Consider the following 23,249-nt stretch of genomic DNA (forward strand, 5'->3'; position numbering starts at 1 on the left):
GGGCGGGGGATGGCAGGGGACCAGCTCACATGACCTCAGAAGAAGGTGAAGATGGCTAATGTTCGCTGAGCAGGGACGTTGCTCCTGTGATCCTCACAACAACAGCCCTGCGAGTAGCAGGTGTGCAGCTGGTCTTACTCGTAGGACCCTGTCTCTGTCCTGAAGGAGCCAGAAGTCTTAGGGGGGCTTTCTTGGAGAAAGAGGGTCTCATTTGTAATTGTCTCATCAGCGGTCTACTAGCAAATGTCGGCTCTTCTCTTTGGCTTAGAGGGGCTTGAAAATAGCGTCTTCCACTGAGCAAATGACATATTCTCCCCACTGATCACATTTGCCCTGCTCATGTGCTTAACAAAGCTTTTTCCCTGTGGATGGTGCAAAGGTCCAGTGGAGCTCACCGTCAGAGCGATTGGCTGTGAATCCCGACTGAGAGGGGCCGCATAAATGAGGCATTCTGTGATGGAAGCATTTGATTTAGACGCTCGTCCTAACGACTGTGGACAGACCCGTTTCCGTATCGTCAGCGTTTTGTCGATGTTAGTCTTGGTCTGACAGCCTATTTCAGAGTTCGGCTTCTGCTGTGGAGGTAGCCCACGCAGCAGGAAGGCTCTGCTGTCCCTTTGCCGTCCGCCCCCACCGGCAGGACCATGAATCACATCCTTTCTTCAGAGCCAAGTGTGTCCCAGATAGAGCCTCGGTCTGGCCCTCGCTGCTCCCAACCGTGCTCCTCTCCTGCCTGTGTCGTGCTTTTGTTTTTGTGTCATGCAAGTTAGTCACAGTTTCCAGACTGTTTGCAGAGGCTTCTGCATGACAGTGATCATCAGCTTTTCTGGGCACTGGAGTCAGATTGGGCCTGGGTTCAAATACCAGCTCTTCTGTTTGTGGGCTGCGTGGTGATCACGGGCACGTTATGTAATTTCTCTGAGCTTTGTTTCCTAGTGTATAAAACCACAGAAGGTGCTAAATAAATACTTGGTTAGTTGGGGAAAAAAATTTTTTGACATAATGTATAAAAACCAGTTCTGATTTTTGCATTATTTTCTGCCAAACCGAAGATACACAAACATACCAGTGGCTGCTTTTGGCTTTTCCCCAATAAACGTTTGTCTGTGGAGTGGAGAGCCAGATGGTGGCGGGTGGGAGGTGGGGGGGCAGGAAGGGGGGCTGGGCGTGACTGTCAGCGCTGGGCCAGGAGCCGTCCAGGAGCCACTTGACTCAGGCCTCGGGGGCCAGCGTTAGTCCCATTTTCCGGGTGAGGAAGCAGTGAGAGAGGCGGTTACCCGGCTCTTGCCCTCCCCGCGGAGGCCCGGCGCCCCGTGCTGTTTCCCTCCACCGTGTGTCTGGAGGGTCTGCTGCCTGCTTGGCTCCTGAAGGCATTTAGACCAGTTACCCCTGGACAGTTAAAGGCTTTTTTTTTTTTTTTAGCTGAGTCCCATGGAGTTTTTTCTCACTTGTTTTTTAAACTGAGTCCGTGGAGTTTTTTCTCACTTGTCAGGGCTTTTGAAATGTCCCCAGAGGTTGTTTCGGAAATGCGATCTCCTGTCCGCTGCCATTGAAAGGGAAGTGAACACCGCCCTCTCTGCTTTGCACTGAACCTTCAGCTCAAGTGTCGTGGTCCATCTGGAAGGGCCGTCCTCCCCTTGCTGTCCTCGCTGCCTTTCTCCTTCTAAACCACCCAAATGACTAGAACGGGATGGCCAAAGTCCTTTCATCTGTGTGACTCTGCTGCTTAGAATTCATGAATGTTTGAAGTCAGATTGTTAGCAGACCCGTTCTGCCTCCTAGATTATCTTTCTTCCACTCTGCTGTTGACATTTGAAATGAACATTAAAGTGGCCTCGTGCTCATCAGGGTCTTGTGTGATGAACTGTGTCCCTTCTTAGGGGCAGGCCGTGGACCCCAGCCTCTCCTGCCTCCTCATGCTACGTGTGCGTGTCTCCCGGCTCAGGCTGGGTCTGGACCAGACACTTCCCTCCGTGGAAGTAAATCACGTTGGTGCTGAGCTTTTCCCTTGTCAGCTTTGCATCATGCTCTCCTGGAACTTCAGTGGCTCAACCACCCAAACCACTAGTTGGAGCCACTGAATCATCTCTCGTGGCTCAACACCCAGGCTCAGATTTTTCAGCTTGGCCTGGCCCTTATTGATGGATCAGGAACAACCTTAGAGGTTAGCTGTATGAACTGAGCTAGAACAAGAAGGACTCTGTTGCCAGCTCATTTCCTTTACTTCATCTGTGTTGCGTTTGTCTCTGACCCTCCCCCTGTGGCCGTTGGTGGAGTCTCTGTGCTCCTCCCCACAGACACCAGCACTCTGAGGTGATGTCACCATCCTTTCCTGTGAGAGTGACCGCAGGGCCCCAGGAGAGAGCTTTCCGCTCCCCTCACCTGACATCAGTTGTTGTCTTTTGTCACTGCATGCACGGTAGGCTTTCAGTAATTTATAGCAAAGTGAATGAATGAGCCAAACTAGGAAGTGTATTGTTTTTATTCAAAATTAAATGATTCCAGAGAAGTGAAACAGACTTTCATGTCTGTACATTAACTGGAAGGTAGATTCCAGAATTCCAAAACTGCTTCTAGCAATGGCAGAGTTTTGAGAATAATAGTAGTAATAGTGGCGAGCACTTAAAAAGCACTGAGCCCATGTATTTACTCACTTAATGCCCACAGCCAGTCTGTGAGGTGGGTACCTTTGTTATCACCATTTTACAGATGGGGAAACTGAGGCACAGCACTTGCCCAAGATCACCAACTAGTGAGCCCAGACAGTCTGGCTTCAGCGTCCATGTTCTGTTTCGTCTGTTAGGTTTGAGGACAGGGATAAGTACCCGGATTTCCAGGCGAATTCTCGGCAGGGTGAGCCTCGTATGTTAGATAAGCTCTGGTTTGTCTGTTGGAAGTGTTCTTAGATTGCGGAGGCAGTACCTGTGTTAGGTACTGTGAGGTGTCTCGGGTCAAGGGTCAAGTAGAGCATCCTTAAGATACAGGTCTGTGAGGCAGCGTGTTCACTGGCCGGCCCACCATCGCATCCCTGGGGCTCCTTTCCTCCTGCACAGCGGGCTCTCGATATATATTTTTTGAATGAGGATCGATATCCTCTGACTCATTTCCAAAGGTTGAAAGGAAGAAGGGCAGGAGACGGGCAGGCCTTTCTGTACCCCGTGTTTCCCCAGAGACCCGAGGTGGGGGTGAGGGGAGGGAACAGGTAGGTGGATGCCTTGTTCTTCCACGCGAGCCCCTGGGGCAGTTTGTCCTGTGTCAGAGGCCTTAGCACGCGGTGCGGGAGGGCCCGTTAGTGCGGCCTGGCCCGGCTCCGCAAGGCTCCCTGTGCCTCGCTGGACTTGTGCCCCTGCTGCCCGGGACACGGCGCTTTCTCACGTTGCCGCCTGCCGCCTGGCTGGCTGACCAGAATGCCTGGTTGACTCTACTTTGGTCACGAGGAAGCCTTCCTTGCCGAAGTAGTCAGAAAAATGTTGTTAAGCCTAGTACAACTCTCATTAGGTTTGAAATGAGACTTCCGGAAGCTTTGCCTGCTTGTCACAGCCTCATCACTGTATCTAGGCTGCAGCTGGCTCACTCCGTTGATCAGAGAGAGTCCTTTGCTAATGAGGCCAAGGTTGTGGGTTTGATCCCTGGCCCCTGACTCCAGCAAGCCATCTGTCTTCACAAATGTGTGTCAGTGGATCCGGGGCGAAGAACGTGTCGAGAGGAAGAAGCTGGAATCTGTTCTGGGAAAAGCAGCTCCCTGACAGCCGGCCAGAAGTGTCCTTTTGGACTGTGAAGGCTGTCTTTTCTTCTCCCACTTTCCAGATCTGGAGATCTGGTTTTGATTTCAGACTTTTTCCATGTAGATGATACTAAGGGTTGTATAAATGAAGGGGGGAGCAATTCCCAAGCCTGTGAATGAAGAGAAATTGACCTGGAGATACATGGTGCATTTCTGTTGTTTAGATTCTAAGTGTTTGCAGTGTCTCCAACACTGATGGGGTGGAGCTCCTGGTGTAAGACGGATCTGCTTCAGTTAGCCTCTTTGAGATGGGGAAAGCCAAGAGATGGGGAAAGGGATTTCAGAATGTAAGATTGCCTTCATTTGTTTCTTTCTTTTGGGGTACACAGCTTAATAAGGGTCTCTGGTTACCTGGTTGGCTCTGTGAGGCAGCTGGGACAGGATGAGGCGGATACAGAGAGGGCCGGTGCTCTCTAGGAGGCCACAGCTTGGCTGGCGGATGGACATAAATACAAACAAAAATCAGTGTGTTGAGTGCTGTCTGTGCTCCAAATACATGCAGGTATGTTGGTCCCAGGCGGCAGTGCCGTGTCTTCCTGGGGAAGCTCAGAAAAGGTTCTCAAGGGTGGCCTTCGACCTGGGTCTTGAAGGATGACTCGGGTCTCTTCGACAGAAAAGAGAGCATGTTGGAAGGCACATGGCAGCAAAGTTTCCCTGAAATGTCTGGAAGTTTTTTTAAAAAGTCTTGAAGTCCTCATTATCCACACAACTCTTAAGAAGCTGTCCGGCTGGGCAGCCTGGGGCCCTAGCTTGCTGCAGGTGTCACTGCTCCCGGGCACCCATGCTACAAACATCGCCCAGGACATGTGAGACGTGTGCTATTTAAGGGAGCCCTTGCCGTGCTGCCTGCCAGTCCACGTGCAGTGAGAAAGAAGGGTCAAGAAACGGGTCAAAAATGCACCCCTTCTGATCTTGGTTCTTTCAGCTCCTGGTGGTTGTGAATTTCATCCCTTCAACACATATTTATTGAGCACTTTCTGGATGCTGGGCTCTGTCTGAGGGGTCTGTGGTATGTCAGTGAGCAAAACAAAGTTCCCGGTCCTCAAGGCACTTACGTTCTTACGGGGGATGTGAAGCCCTCCGAGCTCCCTGAGGCACAGACAGTGTCCCTTGTTCAATGTGTGTCGTCAGGGATGAGCCTAGAACCTGATGCATGATAATTCTCAAAATTATTGAAATTATGTGCTGCTTAAGAGTTTTAGAAGCACCAGTTGGTAAGAAAGCACATGGAAAAAGCCAAATGATTTCTTAGTTCTGAGAGATCTACTGGTTGACTTGTTCTGTAATTAGCCTTTAGTTACAAAGTTCTCAACCACGGAGGAGAAAAATTATTGAACATATGCCAGCAGGGTACCTTTCCCTTATTCCCCAGGATTTTGACATCTAGTATAAAAAGTATTTTATTCACATCAGACCTTTGAGTTTGCATGACAATGATAATTGATGTTGAGCATTGGTGACCTGGGCCAGACTCTGAGGTTAGAAGACGATCTAGAAGGACAAGTTGAGGGGAGAATTGTATTCTCCCAAGAAATGCATGTAAAAAATGTAAATGAATGTAAACAAAAATGTATTATTGAGCTCGCTGTTGAAGTAGCTGCCATCCCAAGATGAACTTGTTCTCCGGTCTCCAAATTCCTCCCAGCTGTGATCTTCCATTTTGCTTTTGCTTTTGAAGCTCTGGTTCCTTCCCATATACATTTCCCCTTTGGTTTGAAAGTACAAAGAGGCATACAAAGACCGTATTAAATAGCTGAGAGTGTGGTTCAGAGTCACAGAACAGAACAGGACAAGACCAGGTGCTGCTATAGGTTTGTACATAAGAAAGTAAATTTCAGAGACCAGCCTTCAAAAGTACTGATTTCAGGGCAGCAAGAGGTCAAGATGGAGGCCGAGTGCTGGCCAGTCAGTGCCCTCGCTGGCTGTTCCCAGGAAGGCATGCTTCTGCACTGACCAGCAGACAAGACCTTGAAGGAGGAGGTTCAGGAGGAGGATGGTGAAACCAGATAGAAAAGAAAGGAGAGAAGAAAAAATGGAAGTAGGTCAGGGAGAAATAGAATGTGTACCCATGAACCGTGGGCGGGCTTTCCTGCTGAAGACGGAGCAGTAGCTTGCCTGGGTTTGCACGAGAGCAAGGCTGAGGGACACTGGCCTGAGCTCTCCGTGCTGGGCTGGGAACGGACAGTGATGCTGGCAGGGTTTTGCCTGCCTGTCAGGCTGAACAACCAGCTGGTGCTCAAGGGACTTGCAGGCCCTTTCTCCTTGGTGACAGCTGAGCCGTTGGAAACCGTTCCACGTGGAGGAAAGTGCACCCAGCTCAGGGAGCTTGCTGCAGCGAGGTGTGGGAGATGAACCCCAAGTTCTGACAGCTGGCCAGTGCCGGCAGCCTGAACGCTGGCAAGAACATTCCTTTTGAGAACAGTTTGCCATAATGAATTCTGACATCATTGCACTCTCTCAGTCAAGGGTGTCGAAATGGAATAAACCACTTATTGCCAAGGGTCTGTGGAAACCCTCAAAATGGGAAATTCCTTGGCTCTCCTCCCTTCGTTTTGGAGTGGAGTTTTTAAGCAACAGTTCATTCTGGATATTTAATAGAGCTCAACATTTTAAGAATAAATGAATAGTTTAGAGACATGAAAGCAATCATGTGACTTTTATTTCCCTCAAGTTGGGGTCTTTCATAGCATTTAGAATGTAATTCTTGCAAATTAATTTCTTTTTTTGTTCCTTTCTATCGTGATAATCCATCTAGCTTTAAAGAACATTTTTTTCTGCCGTCATGGCAACCGTGGAAGTGATTACTTGAATAAAATTATGTGACTAGAAGAATGTATGAATGTTACAGCAATTGCTGAGAATTGTATGTTTTTGCATTTAGGATACTTCTTTTCCTTTTCTGATATTTAAAGTTTGCAGTCTCTCACCTCCAGTCCCTCCTTCCCCCTGCTGTCACTGATCTGTGGCCGGACAGCCAGCCTCACGGTTGTCCTGACAGTGCCACCTTCGTTTGACCAGCACAGCCTGGGCCCTTCTGAGACATCCTGTGATTACTGTGCAGCCTTTGATTACAAGCAGGATTCTTCCCAGCTCGAGGAAGAATTTGATTCTGAAGCCTAAGGTCTCCTCAGAAATAAACTTGAAACAGTCTGAGAGAAACTTGAATTCGCCTCAAAGGCAAGGTCGTGCGTTGGGAAGACGCCCTCAGTTGTTGCTGGTTTTGTCCTCAGCCTGTGTGGCGTCCCTTCAGGCACGGGGCGTTCCTCCAGTGGCCACCAGAGGGCCTCAGTCCTGCGCGGGAGAAACCGCTCCCCTGAAGGGAGGTGAATTTCTCTGCCCATCCTTTCTCGTTCGAACAGGGCAGCTAGGGCATCACCCTCAGACAGTGGGCTGCTTCACCTGGGCCAGCCGACTTTCTTTCCAATTTTGAACCAGTTCCTGGGGAGTAGCTCATTAGCTAGAATGACTGGACCGCATCAGATTTGTATCATATGTATGTATTAATTTGCATATTAATGATGTACAGCACCAGACCTGAGCTCTCTTGTATGTATATTTTGCTCTTTCTTCTGGAGCTGCACTTTGGTCTGAGAGCTGACATTTCTTTTGCCAGGAAGGTGGCAGGGACGGTGGAAAGCTCCAAGCTCGCTCTTCCACTGGGTGTGCAAACCTGAACAAGCCATTTCTCTTCTGTGTCACAATGGACCAGGCTGTGCTGGAGCATTCATAGCTAGAAAATTCTGTGCTTCTGCGACTGGCTAAGTATCGCACTCTGCAGGGAGGGCATGGCAGACATTTGGAATGGCCAGGTCCTCTGTGGTAGCCCTCCCTGAGTTAGGATATTTGGATTTGATTCTGCCTTCTCAAGGCCTAATTTCCACTATAGTGAAACAGCCCTTTAAACCTGCGTCTGCAGTTATGTTGTCCCAGTCCCACCCTTATGTCATCCAGTTCAAAATGTCATTCCTCTTATACATAGTAGGAGCTTAATCTGTGATTCTGGAATAAAATTAGGCTACTGTGTCCTGCCCATCCCTTTTTTAGCTGTAGCTGTTTCCTCCCCCCCCCCCCATGTTACCTAAGAGAACCGAGCTTCAGTCCAAAGCAAATGTACTCTGTTGCCTGTGAACGCGGATCCTATAAAAACAAATGAAGGGGAAAGCAGGATAGATTGCAGGTCCCAGGGCCTGTTACCTAATTTTTGCTAACGTCTCCTGTAGTGCTGCTGGGCGTCCTGAGCACACGCTTCTCTTTTTATGCCACTGTAGAGCTTCTGATCAGATATCATCTGATATGTGTGGGTGAGAGGAGTGTGGCAGTATTTATGTCCCTGTGCCAGTAAACCGTTATCTTAAAGTTCTGGGGCTGTTCTTGTGAATGAGAGTCCTGGGATGTCACATAGGTATAAGATACAAATTAACAGCCCCGGTGAGTGCTGGTAACTTACAGAACCCACATTCAGTTTGATTTAATACCTTTGTGCGATTTAAAATGTCATCCAAGAAGAGAGCCAAATCCCTAGAGCACCTGCCACCGCCTGCAGAGGCTGGCTGACAGGTTCGCACCGGCTGACCTGCTCTGTGGCTTTTTGGAAAGATGAGCTGTGTTCTAATGAGCAGGTTATAAATATCAGTGGGTTATGTCATAGGAGGTAGCAGAGCTCAATGTGAAGGACCTGCTGGGAAGTGCTCCCAGCTGAACAGGCCGGGTTCAGCTTTCAGAGGGGACAGACAACATGCCGGGTCTGGGTATATGGACCAGGATTTACTAAAGCATTATTTGTCCCTTAGTGAAACATGTCACTGTATGTGTCTCTGTGAGGCACGTAGGGCAACGAGATGAGATGTGCTGATCCCAGGCAAGTTGGAGCTTCCGGTCCCCACACGCTCCCTGCAGGAGGGGCTTTGACCCTCTGCTTCTTTTTGTCGGTGTTTGACTGGGGTCAGGGGGTGCTGATGGATTGACCAGACAGTGACGTATGCTCTCAAAGATGCAGAGCGCTTGCTTGGTGGAGCTCCTCATTTTTCATACCTTTTCTCTTTGTCTTGCCTGTAAAGGTTGCAGGTTACAAGAAGCCTTTACCACACTGCACACGGTGCCTCACTGATACTCCTATCCCCTTTTGCCACCCACCTTCTAGGTGAAAAGACAGACTTCAGTACTGCTCAGCAGAGCAGGAAAACTACTGAGCCACTCAGTAAGGTGGAAGATACACTCTTGAAAGATATCTTGCCTTTGCGCCTCAGATCTGATTTTCCGACACTTATTTTCTTGAGAAAATTTGATTGTGGAAGCACAAAAGACCATCAATCGTAGGTCAGATTTTTCAACATTGAACAAAGAAGGGCAGACATGTGCAGAATAATTGTTTGCTTAAAGTCTAGCCAACAGTTTTTATGTAGACAAAATGCATTGAAACGTGTATAAAATATTTAATATCAATACACACCAGATGGAAACCCTGTCAAATTCTGTGTGCACACAGGAACTTGACAAGAGGAGTCGGGAGATTTAGAGAGATCCTCAGAGCAGTCGAAACGAGAACAACCCAAAACCTGCGAATGGTAAGTGTTGGTTGAGGCCTGAAGGCACTTCAAGTGTTTTCTCTCTCTCACACACATATGTATTGTAAGTTATATATTATATATCATAATATGTTGTGTAATACAAATATACATTTTAAATTATATCTCAATGAAGTATACACACACACACACCATATATTTACCCATTTAAAGTCACTGCATTTTAGTATAGTCACAGAATTGTTCAGCCATCAGTCATATTTAATTTCAGAACATTCTCATCACCCCCAAAACATCTCCATGCTGATTAGTGGTCAGTTCCCATTTTCCCCTTTCCCCAGCCTCTGGCAATCACTAATTAACTTCCTTTTTCTATGGATTTGCCTACTTTGGACATTTCATATAAATGGAATTATACAGTATATTGTCTTTTTGTGACTGATGTCCTTTACTTAGCATGTTTTCAAGGTTCATCCATGTTTTAGCGTGTATCCATCCTTCATTCCTTGTCAGAGCTGAATGATATATACCCATTGTATGGATATACCACATTTTGTTTATTCAGTCATCAGTCAATAGACATTTGGATTGTCTCCACCTTTGGGCTATTATGAATAATGCTGCTATGAACATTCTTATACAAGTTTTTACATGTATATATGTGTTCATTTTTCTTGGGAATATACCTAGGAACGTAATTGCTAGTTAACATTTGGAAGAATTGCCAGACTATTTTCCAAATTGGTTGCACCATTTTACATTCCCACTAGAAATTATGAGGGTTCTGATTTTTCCACATCCTCAACAGCACTTGTTATCATCATTTTAGTGATAGCCATCCTAGTGGGTATGAAGTGCTCTCCCCTGGTGATTTTGATTTACGTTTCCCTGATGGCTAATGATGTTGAGCATCTTTTCAATTGCTTGATAGTGCTGTCTCTCGAAACATAAGAAACACATCCTGTGTGGCAGTTAGAACGTAAGCCCTCCCGATGCCACGGTGGTGAAGGCGTTGGTTGTCTGCTGATGGTTCATAACAAACCCAGAGAAAGCAAAGCAGATTAGATCCTGAGGAGTACCTGGCTATTTGACTAACTATATTGACTATTAGGCTCAGAAGTAGAAAAGTTAGTTCAATAAACTGGTTGATCAGCAGTCTGACTCTCTGTTGACTTGAGTTCTCTCTCTTTCCTTTTAATCCTTTCACTCTCCTGTCTGGGAGGCTCATTCATTCTACCTCTGTAGTTTACTGTTCAGAGCCACGTTTAGGGGAAGGTCTGGTGCTCACAGAAGCTGAGCAAATGCCCCACATCACAGCTGATGCAGCGACCCCACGTGAGGCTGAGTTTCTGTCGTCTTCCGTCATGCACGCTGTTTTCCTCCCATTGTTGAGAACCCTTTCAGTGCTGTGAGAGGATGCTCTGTTGGGCAAGACTAAGAGATTTCTGTCACGGGAAATGAGGCTGTATCTTCATTTTTGGTGCTTCCAGAGTTTTAGGATGTGGACATACAACTCATGGGGCCAGATGGCTAAGCCATAGCTTTCCTAGAGTTATGGGGGGTAAGACGAGTTGGGCGACTCCCCATACATACCCCACCAAGAACTCACTTGGTCTTTGATATTTATTTGCATATTGATGTGATTTATGGGTGCCCTAAGAAGTTCAAACAAAACATTTTGAGGGGGAGGGTATAGCTCAAGTGGTAGAGCATATGCTTAGCATGCATAAGGTCCTGGGTTCAATCCCCAGTACCTCCTCTAATAAACTAACAAACAAACAAACAAACAAACCTAGTTACCTCCCCCACTAAAATAAATAAACATAAAATTTTTTTAAAAACATCTTGATCTGAACAGGTTTTTAAAGGAAAAAACCCTGCAAAAATAGAGATAAAAATTGTTGCCAAATGTTTTTTCTCTTAAATTGACCTACTCCCAACATTCCATGCACTTCTCAACTGGTCAGATTCTTCTAAGATTTGGAAGCACAATTAAAGTAACTAGTTCTATTGGCAAGTGTTCTTACAATTGTTTTAAAAGCACATTTAAAAAGCCAATCTTTCACAATTACTTAAATACGGAGCATTTGTTCATATTGTTGACTCTCCAAAAATGTTTATTTCATTTAGGAAATGAATGGTTTTTCCCATTAAAAGGTGTGAGTGCACCGTGGGAATCTGCGTGCTGCTTATTCAACATTATTTTTTAGAATTAGGGAATATCTTCCTTGTTGTCTAAGGTTTATGATTTTCAAATCGATGTATTTTTAACTTATAAAATCCTGTGACATAAGATTCTGAATAGAGATATGTTAGGAAGGGAGAGAGCTTTCATTTCGTTTTGTTTTTTTCTTCTCTTTTTTCTGAGAAGTCCAATGAAGAGGCTTCTAAAGAAAGTCTGGGTAGACTAAAGCTGCCCCCGGACATTTTCAGCTGTTAACTAACTGGTTAATGTTAGCATGCAATATCACCACTCAAGTACACTTTTGGTCTTGATTAATGACCCTCAAGTGACCTAAGTTAAACTGTTTCTAAATTCCTTGAGCGCTTAACCAAAGGTGTGCACCAGAACTATCCAAGGAACTTCGAACAAACGCATATCCCCGAGCCTCACCTCGGAAGCACCAGCTGGGCCGAGAAGCTACATTTTCTAGTTACACAAGTGATTCTTTGCCCCACCTCCCCAGTTGAGAAGCACTCCCTGAGTCGTCTTTACTGGTGTCTTGGTTTCCACTGGGCATCAGGAAGCTTCTCCAGCTATTGCCATTCATAAGGCAATGTTTCTATCAGCCTTAATTACTGTATGATTCTTTTTAGATTAGCTGATAATTGCAAACTTCTGATACCTTTATGAGATGGAAAAGTTGCTTTGTGAACTCTGTCTGGTGGAGACCATAGCAGAGAAGGACAAGGTACTTTTACAGCAACCCCATTGCTAGATAAATACTCCAAAGACTTGAAAGCAGGCATTCAAACAAAAACTTGTATATGTTCATAGCAGCACTATTTACAGTAGCCAAAAGATGGAAACAATCCAAATGTCTATCCTGCATAAACAAAATGTGGTATATCTATACAGTGGAATATCATTCAGCTACAAAAAGGGATGACATACTGATTCATGCGACAATGTGCATAAACCTTGAAAACATACGCTAAATGAAAGAAGCCAGATGCAAAAAGACCACACATTATATGATTCTATTTGAATGAAATGTCCAGAATAGGCAAGTCTGCAGAAACAGAAAGCAGATTAGTTGTTCCCAGAGTCTGGAAGGAGGGGAACGGAGAGTGGCTTTTTAAAGGGTGTAGGGTTTCCTTTTAGGGTAAAGAATGCTCTGGAACTAGATAGTGGTCATGGTTGTACAATATTATGCATGTCCTAAATGCCATCGGATTATACACTTTAAAATGGTTAAAACGATAAATTTTATGTTATGTGAATTTTATCACAATTTTAAAACATATACAAAGAAGTGCATTTAATGGCCAAATTTGTACAAGAAGTCTTTTTTCAAGCCAGCTTCCTTAATTCTAAATTTATTTGATAGTTACTAGCAATTTTTTAGGCATTTAAACTGCAAGCTAAATATAACGAGTATAAAACGTAAAAGGTATGATAAATATTGGTGATCTTGCTCATAATTTCTCATAGTTAATCTCCTTTTCTGAGCTTCATTTAAGCTTTCAGTGAACACAACCAACATCCTTCCTAATCAGTAATGCATGATGAGGTGATGCCTTTAAAATATGCAATCACATCAAAACCGCATTTGAAACGTCCCTCAGGTAGGTTAATACCCTGGGGGAAAATGAGGTCTAGCATGAGCTGTCCAGCAGTGGACGAGCAAACTGTTTTTAGGGCAGAGACTTTTACAACCTTAGAATCCCTCCACGGCAAATAGATACAGAAAATGAAGTTGCTTGTTCATTTTTCTCCTTTACCGCTTTTTTTTTTCCTCAGCTACAGTGAGTGGAGGTTATTTTTGCCAGGCGATGCTTCCAGCAGAAGTCATTAGCTTATATGACTGCAATGAGATCAAAATGAAACTATAATGGAAGGTTTAAGAAAATAGTTCAGGAACTGTTTAGGTACTGAAAATTGTGTTCTTATGAGATCTTTACTGATGGCTCAGTTGGGGATGATAGGAGTGCATTTAATTTCCCATTTTTATAGACATTTAAAGCCAGTGGGTCCTACCTGAGAATAATCAAGAAAATTTGCCTTTACCCAGTGGTTATCAGAAACCACTAAGCTAGTGATTTGGTTGCATTTAGGTTTCCTTGTGGTGTTTTAAGAGCTTTCACACGGATGAAAGCCTCGCAAAGTTATCGTCTGGAACATATTTATTTAAAAAGGTTCATTCTCAGGGATGATCAGCATCCTTTGTCTGCATCTTGCAAAGAATGCTAAAGCTTTGTGGAAAAACCTGCTGGTTGAAGTTTTATTGGCCGCCTCTGGCTGATCATGAGGTAGCCCGGACCACCTTGAGGTGCAGTGTTTCTGTTTTCAGAGGGATTTTTTTCTCACTTCTCTTCTTTGTCACTGGAAGATTGTGAGGTAAGTTAACTGATACGCATCAGTCAACAAAATACTTCTTAGTAGTTGGCACGCCTCCTTCCCCCTATGCTAGGCAGCTATAGAGTTTGGAAAAATGTAGTCGTCTGCATCTGACTTAGGAGGACAACATCCAGATGTTTCTGGGTTTTCGCAGTAAGAAGGGAGATACCTACCCAGCTTTGGAAAAAGTCTTGATCAGCAGCCATAATCCCCTCTTCCCACCTCTCCGCTTTGCACAAGGCCAGGGGGGGCCTTTGGGCTGGAAGCCCAGGATGCAGGAGGAACAGGGCCTCAGGGCCTGAGTCACAGGGCAGGGCCATGTGGGACTGGCCCTTGGCACTCCTAAGAAGGAAGACATTCTAAAAATCTGCACTGAACGTCAGCTTATCATCAATGAAGAGATTTTTTTTCAGGGTTTACATCATCCAGCTTGAATACTGGCTTTCTGCCAAATTCGGGCTTTAGTAGGCATCAGTCAGGAGGTGCTGAAAATACTTGCAGTTCACCTATTATTTATAAGAGCTTTTGGAAAAGAGCTTAACTAAAAGTTTCCATTGTTTCAGGTATAAAACATGTTTAGCATTCCAGACTGTGGCAGAGGCGGGGCGGCATTTGGAGGGCATAAACTTATTTTTTTAAGTATTTCAAATATCTTAGTGTATCATATTTCCTTTTCTTTTTTGTCATCAACTGATATAATTTTCATCATAGGAGTAAAATTTTTTCATTGTGAGTCTTGGGATAGTGCCTAGCACAAGGTGATGCCTGAAAAATATTTATTAAATGAGTGAATGAATGAATGATACAAAATAGATTCATGGCTGTGCCTTTGCTCCTTTGTGTTCCCAGACAATAGCCAGGCAGTTGGCGGAGATACTGCTGCGGGGCATGTGTGAGCAGAGCTACTGGAACCCCCTGGAGGACCCGCCATGCCAGTCACCTCTGGACGATCCCCTCCGGAAAGGAGCAAACACAAAAACCTACACCCTCACCCGGAAAGCCCGTGTCTACTCAGGAGAGAAGTAAGGGAGTTGACATGTGTTCATTTGTAGGCTAGGGGATGGGAGGGAAACTTCAGGGAAATTTAACAATGAACAGAAGTTCAAAGGTCGATTTTTCCCCTAAAAGAGAACCAGGTGAGCAAGTCTCATTTACCGGTTTAATAGAGATACCTCATTACTTTTCATAACTTCAGCAAATATCCATGCACAGGTGGGGGCATTTTAAGTAGGAAAATGCTCTCATCTAGTGCTTGGCTGCCGTTCTCAGCCATCACTATTGGTCTTTAGGATTTTCATTCCATTTATTACAAGAACCTCAGCATTATACAGCCATCAGCGACAAAGCTGTTAGTAAGCCAGAGTTAACCCTTTTTTCTTTTCCTCAGCAATTCCTTGATCCTTTTGTTAAAAACTTGTTTTAAGCTGAATAAGCTACAAGAAGAAGTAGAATTAAATCATTTGCAAGTAATTGGAAGGTGGTGTCTCTTTAGAACTTCTTAATTGTTTTAAGTTTTGAACTTGGGACTTGACCACCCTTGAGGAAAATGGGCTAGCGGAGCACCCCCATCTCGGCGGCGAGGACCTTCCCCGTGTCCGGGGGACGGAGGACAGGAAGGGAATAGGAGGGAGGTGGGCCACGTGAAGGCTGGGAGACGGGAACAGCGGCTGACTCATTCCTGATTCCTCCGCTCTGAGTGTCACCCCCATCTCTGCCTGTTCCTACAAGGACGGGTGCGAGGTGGCTTTTCAGAACCTCTCCATGAAGGAAAGGGGAGCAATGTTTGAATAAACAGGGAGCCCCTCTTCACTCATCACAAATGGGAAAAATGGCTGAAAGACAAGACCTCAGGCTGCTGCTTCTGAGGCCCCAGAAAACACAGAGGTGGGGGTGACTAGATAGTTATTATTCCGAAAATGATTGTTGCGTTTTCAAAGGGGCAGCATTTCTCAAAGTGGCTGCCTCTTAATCCTCTCAAGTCAGCCCTGGCATTTCCCTCCCTCCTTAGCTTGTTCAGTTTGCATTGCTTGTATGAATTCAGACTGCTGAGCATATTGTTAACTTTTCTCCTAGGCTTACTTTAACTTAGTTGTTATCCCCTTTTTTCCAGGGCCTCTTACCATGAGTTTGCTTAATTCACAGGTTGTATTTACTCCTTAGTCCTCATCCAGATTCATGGAACAATTGTCCTCACAATTCCCAAACTCTTGTTGAGGATGGGCAGGGAAAAAAAATTAGACTCTCACTTTTCAAATGCTGACCCCTCACTGTGAACTATTTAGGGGTATAATTGTGGTTCTTTTTTAGATACATGTGATATATATAAAGAACCATATAGGAACAACCGCATGCCAGCCAATTAGATAACTTAGATGAAATGGACAAATTTCAAGAAAGACACAAACTACCAAAACTGAAGAAACAGAAAATCTTAATAGATCTGTAGCAAGTAAAGAGATTGAATTAGTAATAAAAACATTCCCACAAAGAAAAGCCCAGGCCCAGATGGCTTCACTGGTGAATTCTACCAAACATTTAAAGAAGAGTTAATGCCAGTTCTCCACAAACTCTTTCAAAAAACAGAAGAGGAAGGAATACTTCCCAACTCATTCTATGAGGCCAGTATTATCCTAATAACAAAATTAGACAAAGACATCATGAGATAAGAAAACTACAGATCAATTTTTTATAACTATTGATAAAAATCCTGAACAAAATACTAGCAAATCAAACCCAGCAATAAGTAAGGACTGTATGCCCAGTGGGATTCACTTCAGAATGCAAGGTTGGCTTGACATCTGAAAATCAATTACTGTCACACATCACATCAATAGAATAAAGCAGAAAACCCAGGTGACCATCTCAGTAGATGCAGAAAAAACATCTGACAAAATGCAACACCTTTTCACAATAAAATATACGTAACAAACTAGTAATAGAAGGGGCTTTCCTCAGCCTGGTGAAGGGCACCTATGAAAACCCACAGCTAACTTCATACTCATAGTGAAAGATTAGATGCTTTCCCAACAACTTTGACTGTCTACCCTGAGCTCCATACTTCCCTCAACTGGGAAGAGGGAAAGAATGGCCAGAACTGGGTCTAGAGAATTCTTAATTATGGAGCAGGGGGATTCCAGTGTGTAGTTTTTCAAGTATGTCTCTTAAAACTATCCTTTCCCGCTCCCCCACCCCCCCTTCTCCCTGCCAGCCCTGAGAGCTTTGTACCCATCTTGCCTGCCTTGAAAAGAAGGGTAGGGGAAGTAGAATTAAAACCAGTTAATGTGCGACTTGTTAGCAGCTCTGGTAAAAATAACATAACCTAGCACGTAAATAGGCTGATGGCTCAAATGGAATTTGGGGATTATCCATGGACTGAATTTGCTGGTGTTAAGTCACAATTAGCATGGGCTTTCTCTTCTCAGTTAGTCTGGACAATGCAGACATGGTGAGCCACGAAGAAGTGAAAATGGTTAATGTTACTGCTTCATTTGTAAGGTCCCAATTGCATGTAAGCACAAGCCAGGATATTAGGAAATGATTGCTCAGTGGGGGCACGCACACACACACACACCCCACATTTTTACTGTGAAGCCTGTAGGCTCTGTTTCTGAATTTAAGGGCAAAGAAATGTTCCATCTTCTAAAAACCCACATCACCTCAAGCCATCTCTTTAAGAAAGTCACTGCAGATTCCGGAATCTTATTCCTCATTCACAGGCCAGCCCTTTTATAAAATTTTAGCCCCACAAGAGCTACTGGAGCCATCCCACTGGTGGTTCCCTTACCTCTGGGGATCTCAGGACTGTAAAAACAGTATGAGGCACTGTGCTTTTCTGTCTTGCTCTGATGCAATACAAAAGCTGCCAGCACTTCAAAGAGAACAAGTATTTATAATGGTTTGGAAAACATTTTTTGGCCATCTTGGGGGAAATTATCCCTTGTCTTAAGTTAAATGATTGTAGTGTTACCTGGGAAGATGTAAATTTAGTCTTTATTTAGTCATCTCTAAAACATCCAGGAGTTTTTTTTAACCAAGATTTTTTTTTTAGTATTTAATACTTTTCTTATTGGAGTATAGTCAGTTTACAGTGTTGTGTTAATTTCTGGTGTACAGCATAGTGATTCTGTTATATATATATATATATATATATATATATATATATATACACACACACACACACACACATATATATATATTCCTTTTCATATTCTTTTTAATTATAGGCTATTACAAGGTCTTAAATATAGCCCCTGTGCTATACAGTAGGACCTTGCTGTTTATTTTATATAGTGGTTAATTGGGATTTCAGATTTGCAGGTAACCAAGTTCATTTTTATTGCACTCTTCTTTCATTCCATAAAAAAGAGTTGAGTTTAGCCCAACTGGTGGTAACACTCACAGTTCTACTCAAACGACTCTAGAGCTTTAGAATGGAGGGGAAATGCTGGAGATCTTTTAAAATGCTCAAAACACATAAACAGAATATCAAGATTGGTGATCAGAGTTATGTTTGGTTTTTATGGTCCTGTAATCCTGAGCATGATTGAGCTTAAAAGCTTTTTCTTTTAATCCAAGATGTTCAAGTTTGGCCAAATTCCATAATATTGATTAGTACGACAGCGCTTGCCTGCCATCCCATAATGACAGCTGAAGTATGATAGCTCACTAAATTCTTACAGTATTCCAGAAATTAGTCAAACTCTGAAGTTGCTTCCAATCTCCTATTTCATCTAAATGACAATATAAAATAGGCCAGCTGGCAAGGAAGAGGTAAGAGGAACACTGTACAGTGACACGTCTGCATTTATACCTCATAATGGGTTTAGGAGAAAGCTTGTATTATTTCTATAATGTCAGTTTGTAGTGATAGAAATTTCTGCCTTTATAATAGGCACAAATGTTGTTTGGCTTTTAACTTGGTTTTTACAGCTTTACCCTGCTGCCTGCTATGAAATTATAAATTTCAAATTATAAAGTTCAAATTATAAATTCCATAGATTACCATAGAAATAGACAGATGAACTCGGGTGTCCAGATTATACAATATTTTTCATGGGTTCTATATTATATAAAAATCTAGAAGCTTTTAGCATTCAGTTTTGCTCTTAGACATTTATTTTGTGTTACTTTGAAACTGCCATCTATCAAAGTCAATTTTCTTTATACAGCATTTTTTGTCCTCAAGAAAATACTGAAGAAGCCCTGTTGTTATTGCTGATTAGTGAATCAATGGTGAGTAGAACGTGTTTTCACATTTTTCTTTCCCCTGTTTCTATAGTCCCTGTTTTGATATGGTGACTGCATCAGAATGTGACTTTTTCTTTGGAGAATAATACTTTATTAAGGGGATACCTGGGTGGGGAAAAACCATAGCGATTTAGAAGGAAGGATGTTTCTTAATTCTTGGACTGGCTAGAAATGTCCCTTGGTCGGCCTGGAGCACAGAGCTTGTCTTCCCTTAGCAGTTAGCAGGCCTCTGAGTTCATTCATTTATCCACCAAGTGTTGACTGAACACCAACACAGCTGTGTATGGGTAAACTACAGCTAACATGACCACCAAAGGAACCTTAAAGGCGAAAAGAAGCCCCCAAAAGGTAACCTTTATGAGGTTCTCCATTTGCCTTGGAGGGAGGGGGAGTTTGGGGGTAAATCACTCGTTATATACACGAACCTCTGGTTTCCATAGTAGCAGCCTGATGCAACTGCCTCATCCTCCTGCCCAGGTCCTCTCCCTGAACCCCAGCCTGTTCCCCAGGCATTGCCCAGTCCCAGCCCGGGAGAGCACACTGCTGTTACCTGGCCCTGCTGTTGTGAGGGAGTTTTTGCCAGACCATCAGATTCCTTTGAAATGTCTTCTTAGTGTTTGGCCAGGATATCGAATTTAGGTCTAGAATTTCACCTCTCATCATTTTACTGGGTTTCTACTCTGCATGTTGCCAGGCATGACGACCCAGCTTGAAACATTCCAGAGTAATATGTGTTACAATTAATTTGTACCTTGGCAAGTGAACAGCGTGTGCTGAGCACCTGAGCAGAACGGCAAGCCCCTGGGACTTGGAAGGACCTCGAGGTCCTCATGTCCACCCACTCATTTACGGACGAGGAGCCAGAGACCCAGAGCGGGCAAAAAGGAAGCCCCCTGCAGTGGTCTGTCGCTCTTTCTAGTAGATGGTCCTGCCTCCATGCATAACTCCCACCCCGCCAGGCAGGCAGGAGGAGAAAGGAGTAGAAACAAGAATCGTAGCTAAAGCAAGAGAAGGCATTTTCCTCCTTCCCCAAGCGTGCGGTTTAAATCGAGGCATGGAACACACTCCGGTGAAAAAGGCTTAGAAACGGAGCCCACAAGCTGAGTGAAGGAGGCTCAGAAGAGGCTGGGATTAGGCAGGGAGAGTAGCTTTCTTGCCTTAATTTAAAACCTTGGGTTTTCTTATTCTGTGAAATGGCCCCATGATGTTTACAAGAGCAAGACTGCTTGAGTTACCACTTCTTTTTATTTGGAAGTTCTTGACGTTATTGGCCCCACTTCCTCTGAAGGAAACAGGTTGCCCCCGTGGCTCATCTTTCCTTGACTGTCAGCTGGTAACTGAGGACGGTGTCATTGACACTCTCTCCTCTGCCTTGGCACGGTTGCGGCGGCACATATGTGCACAGGCTGGCGCGCGGTGGCCCCCAGGAGCTGGCTTTCAGGCGAGCGGGGCTGCCTGAGCCTCGCCGTCAGTTCTCTGAGGGGCCCACTCACACTGGCCTCGCTGACATTCCCTCCTCCTGGCTGGGTGCTCCCAACCTGGCAGTTAGCTCCCTTTGGGAAAACTTGATTAGTGACAGTGTAAACGTTCTGAAAGCAGGGTGATCACACACTTTCGAATTCCTGGACAATTCTGATTGAAAATACTGTGTTCCATTTTGGAATCTGGGACACAGGTCCACTTCTCTAAGATGCCTGCTCTAAGTTTAGATGTCTTGGGAATGGTGCCTCCAGCTCTCCTGCTCCCTCACTGAAGCGATAGAAACTAATAATACTCAGAGCTTGGGTCCCTCTGAGACACTCGGATGTGGCCCTGTCGCATTGAATTTCCAGCAGGTCTCTTCGGAGGATGGTGAAATCCAGTGACAGTAAATACGAAGGACGAGGTTGCCAACGAGAATGATGCTGTTCTCCCTGTAAATTGTTCCATAATTATGTAGACAAAAGTCTAAATTAAGTTGCCTTTGGAAGCCTTTTTTCATATCCCTTGACTCCTTGATTTTTTTTTCAGTTTTTAGATGGAAAATAGATGTGCTTAATTTCAGAACCAAGATGAGAATAGTAGTGTTTTTTGGTGTCAGAAAATCATATTCTTCATTGGTTCCGACTTCAACTTGGAAGCATAAATTTGTTGACAGTCTCTCCACCTACAAGAACTCATTCGGAATCGGACTGCGTTCTCACCTTAAAGCAAATCAGTTTCCCTGGGAGAAAGGGGTCATCAGAACTATATTTGCACAACTACCACAGAGAGAGTGTTCTGAGATATTTATTATTTGGGATCTGTTTGAGGTTCTACATTGTACCTTTTTAATCAAAAGACGCTGATAGGCTTTCTCTTAAAAGAAAAAAAAAGAATGCATTTGGCATAACTTGAAAATCTTAAATAGTGTTTTGTTTTGTTCCCTTCTCTTCCAGACATTGGTCTCAATATGGAACATTTAGAGCAAATAAATAAAATAAACCACTTATAGCAGGCCCGGTTTCCCTTGGAGCTTCCTTTGTTGCCTCAAAAGGCACCTCCTAACAAGAAAAACTTAGAATGAAATCTTCAAAAGCAGGCTTATTTCCATAAGAGATGACTCACTTTGTAGGAAGTGGCCTGTCTTCTATATTCTTACTTGTCTTTGACATTTAAGAATAAGGAGTTTTAAAATGAGTAAGTACTGATGGGTGGCTCCAAATCAAAGCCTTGGACTCACACACAAAAGAAAGCGTTCACCTCATCAGCGAGAGAGAAGGTGTGTGCGTGGCCTTTCCGCATGTCAGGCAGGAAGGTGAACATCAGCCTGCCTGGACCAGTGACCCTGGTACTTCTTGTGCCACCTTCATGGGGAAACTTGAGGGACCCTTTCTGTGCTCCTTAGAGACGGACAGGTGTGGAGACTTTCGTTAATTAGCAGGGGGGAAAAGACTTGATTGATACCGAGCTTCCTACTGAGGAGAAAAGGAAAATGAGCTGCAGTTAGAGTCTCCAGTACACGTGGTGTATCTGGAGGAATCGAGGGAGATGTCAAAAGTAATGAAAACAGGGGAAGGGTATATAGCTCAAGTGGTAGAGTGCATGCTCAGCAGCCAAGAGTTCCTGGGTTCGATCCCCTGTTCCTCCTCCAAGCAGAAATTAATGAGTAAACCTAATTACTTCCCCCTCTTAAAAACAAACAATACAGGCAAAAGTAATGAAAACAAGTCGCTGTGAAGAGCCGTTGATTTCTAGGCAGATGAAATGAATAAGCTTGAATGTGCCTGCTGTATCTCTGTGCTAAGCAGTGGAGGAGTGAAATAGGCAAGCGAGGCTCTCTTGAGTCCTCTGTCTTTCAAAACAAAAATCGGTTTGCTTCTTGCTTTCTCTCATGCATCTGTTTTGTGCTTCCCTAAACAAGGTTGAATTAGTCTCTGTAGTCTGTTCCAGTGAAGATGTCACATAAAGATTTGAATGTTGCTGTGGTGACAGGGGAAAAGTGCGATCTATCTCTATAGGGCTGGTGGAACTTGATGACGCCATTTGGTGATGGGCAGTGTGGGGCTGGAAACTTCCCCCTGCTCTTTAATGTCGAGCAGACGCAGGGTCTACAAGTGAGGGGCAGCACGGCCTCGCTCGACGGGTGACGCTGTGCCCCAGAGCGCAGCTGTGTTGCAGTGAGGCTGTCTGTGAGCCCCAGCCCCAGACAAACCACCTTGCTTTGCATCAGCTCCTAAAGCTTCCTCCCGATGCCTGCTCACGGGTACCAGTGCCCCCTAGGATTGCGGCTCCAGGCCTCCCGTGTTTGGATGATGCCATGTACCATGTGGGGATTGTGAATAAGCGACCCCTTACTCATTCCTGCCCTTGTCTCCAGACCCTCAGCAAGCTCTCAGGGGCAAGAGGGCCTGGATGGCTTCTCCACACAGTGTGCTGGCTGCGTGCACGGGCTGCCACACCATCTGCTTCTCTCTTCTTGTTGTTTTCAGGCCAACCGGGATGCTGTGCTGAGCAGGATTCCTGAGCACAAGAGCGACCGCCTCATCAGTTTACAGAGCGCGTCTGTGGTCTATGATCTACTGACCATCGCTCTCGGGAGGAGAGGCCAGTACGAGATGCTGTCAGAGGTACAGCCTTTGGGTCTGGTTACTCCCAGGCAGTGGGTGGTGCT

General features: G+C 44.6%; 1 protein-coding gene across 7 annotated transcripts in view; it reads left to right on the forward strand.

Moving 5' to 3' along the window:
• TTC7B (tetratricopeptide repeat domain 7B) overlaps positions 1 to 23,249 on the forward strand; it is a 225,336-nt gene that overhangs the window by 84,692 nt on the left and 117,395 nt on the right. For all 7 annotated transcript variants that reach the window (XM_074365147.1, XM_074365148.1, XM_074365151.1 and 4 more), the window contains 4 exons: positions 9,270 to 9,348; positions 14,720 to 14,892; positions 19,039 to 19,102; positions 23,068 to 23,205. In XM_074365147.1, coding sequence (XP_074221248.1) covers positions 9,270 to 9,348; positions 14,720 to 14,892; positions 19,039 to 19,102; positions 23,068 to 23,205 — 454 coding nt within the window. The remainder of the gene's footprint in view (positions 1 to 9,269; positions 9,349 to 14,719; positions 14,893 to 19,038; positions 19,103 to 23,067; positions 23,206 to 23,249) is intronic.

Source organism: Camelus bactrianus, chromosome 6 (assembly GCF_048773025.1).
Source record: "Camelus bactrianus isolate YW-2024 breed Bactrian camel chromosome 6, ASM4877302v1, whole genome shotgun sequence".
Lineage (NCBI taxonomy): Eukaryota > Metazoa > Chordata > Mammalia > Artiodactyla > Camelidae > Camelus > Camelus bactrianus.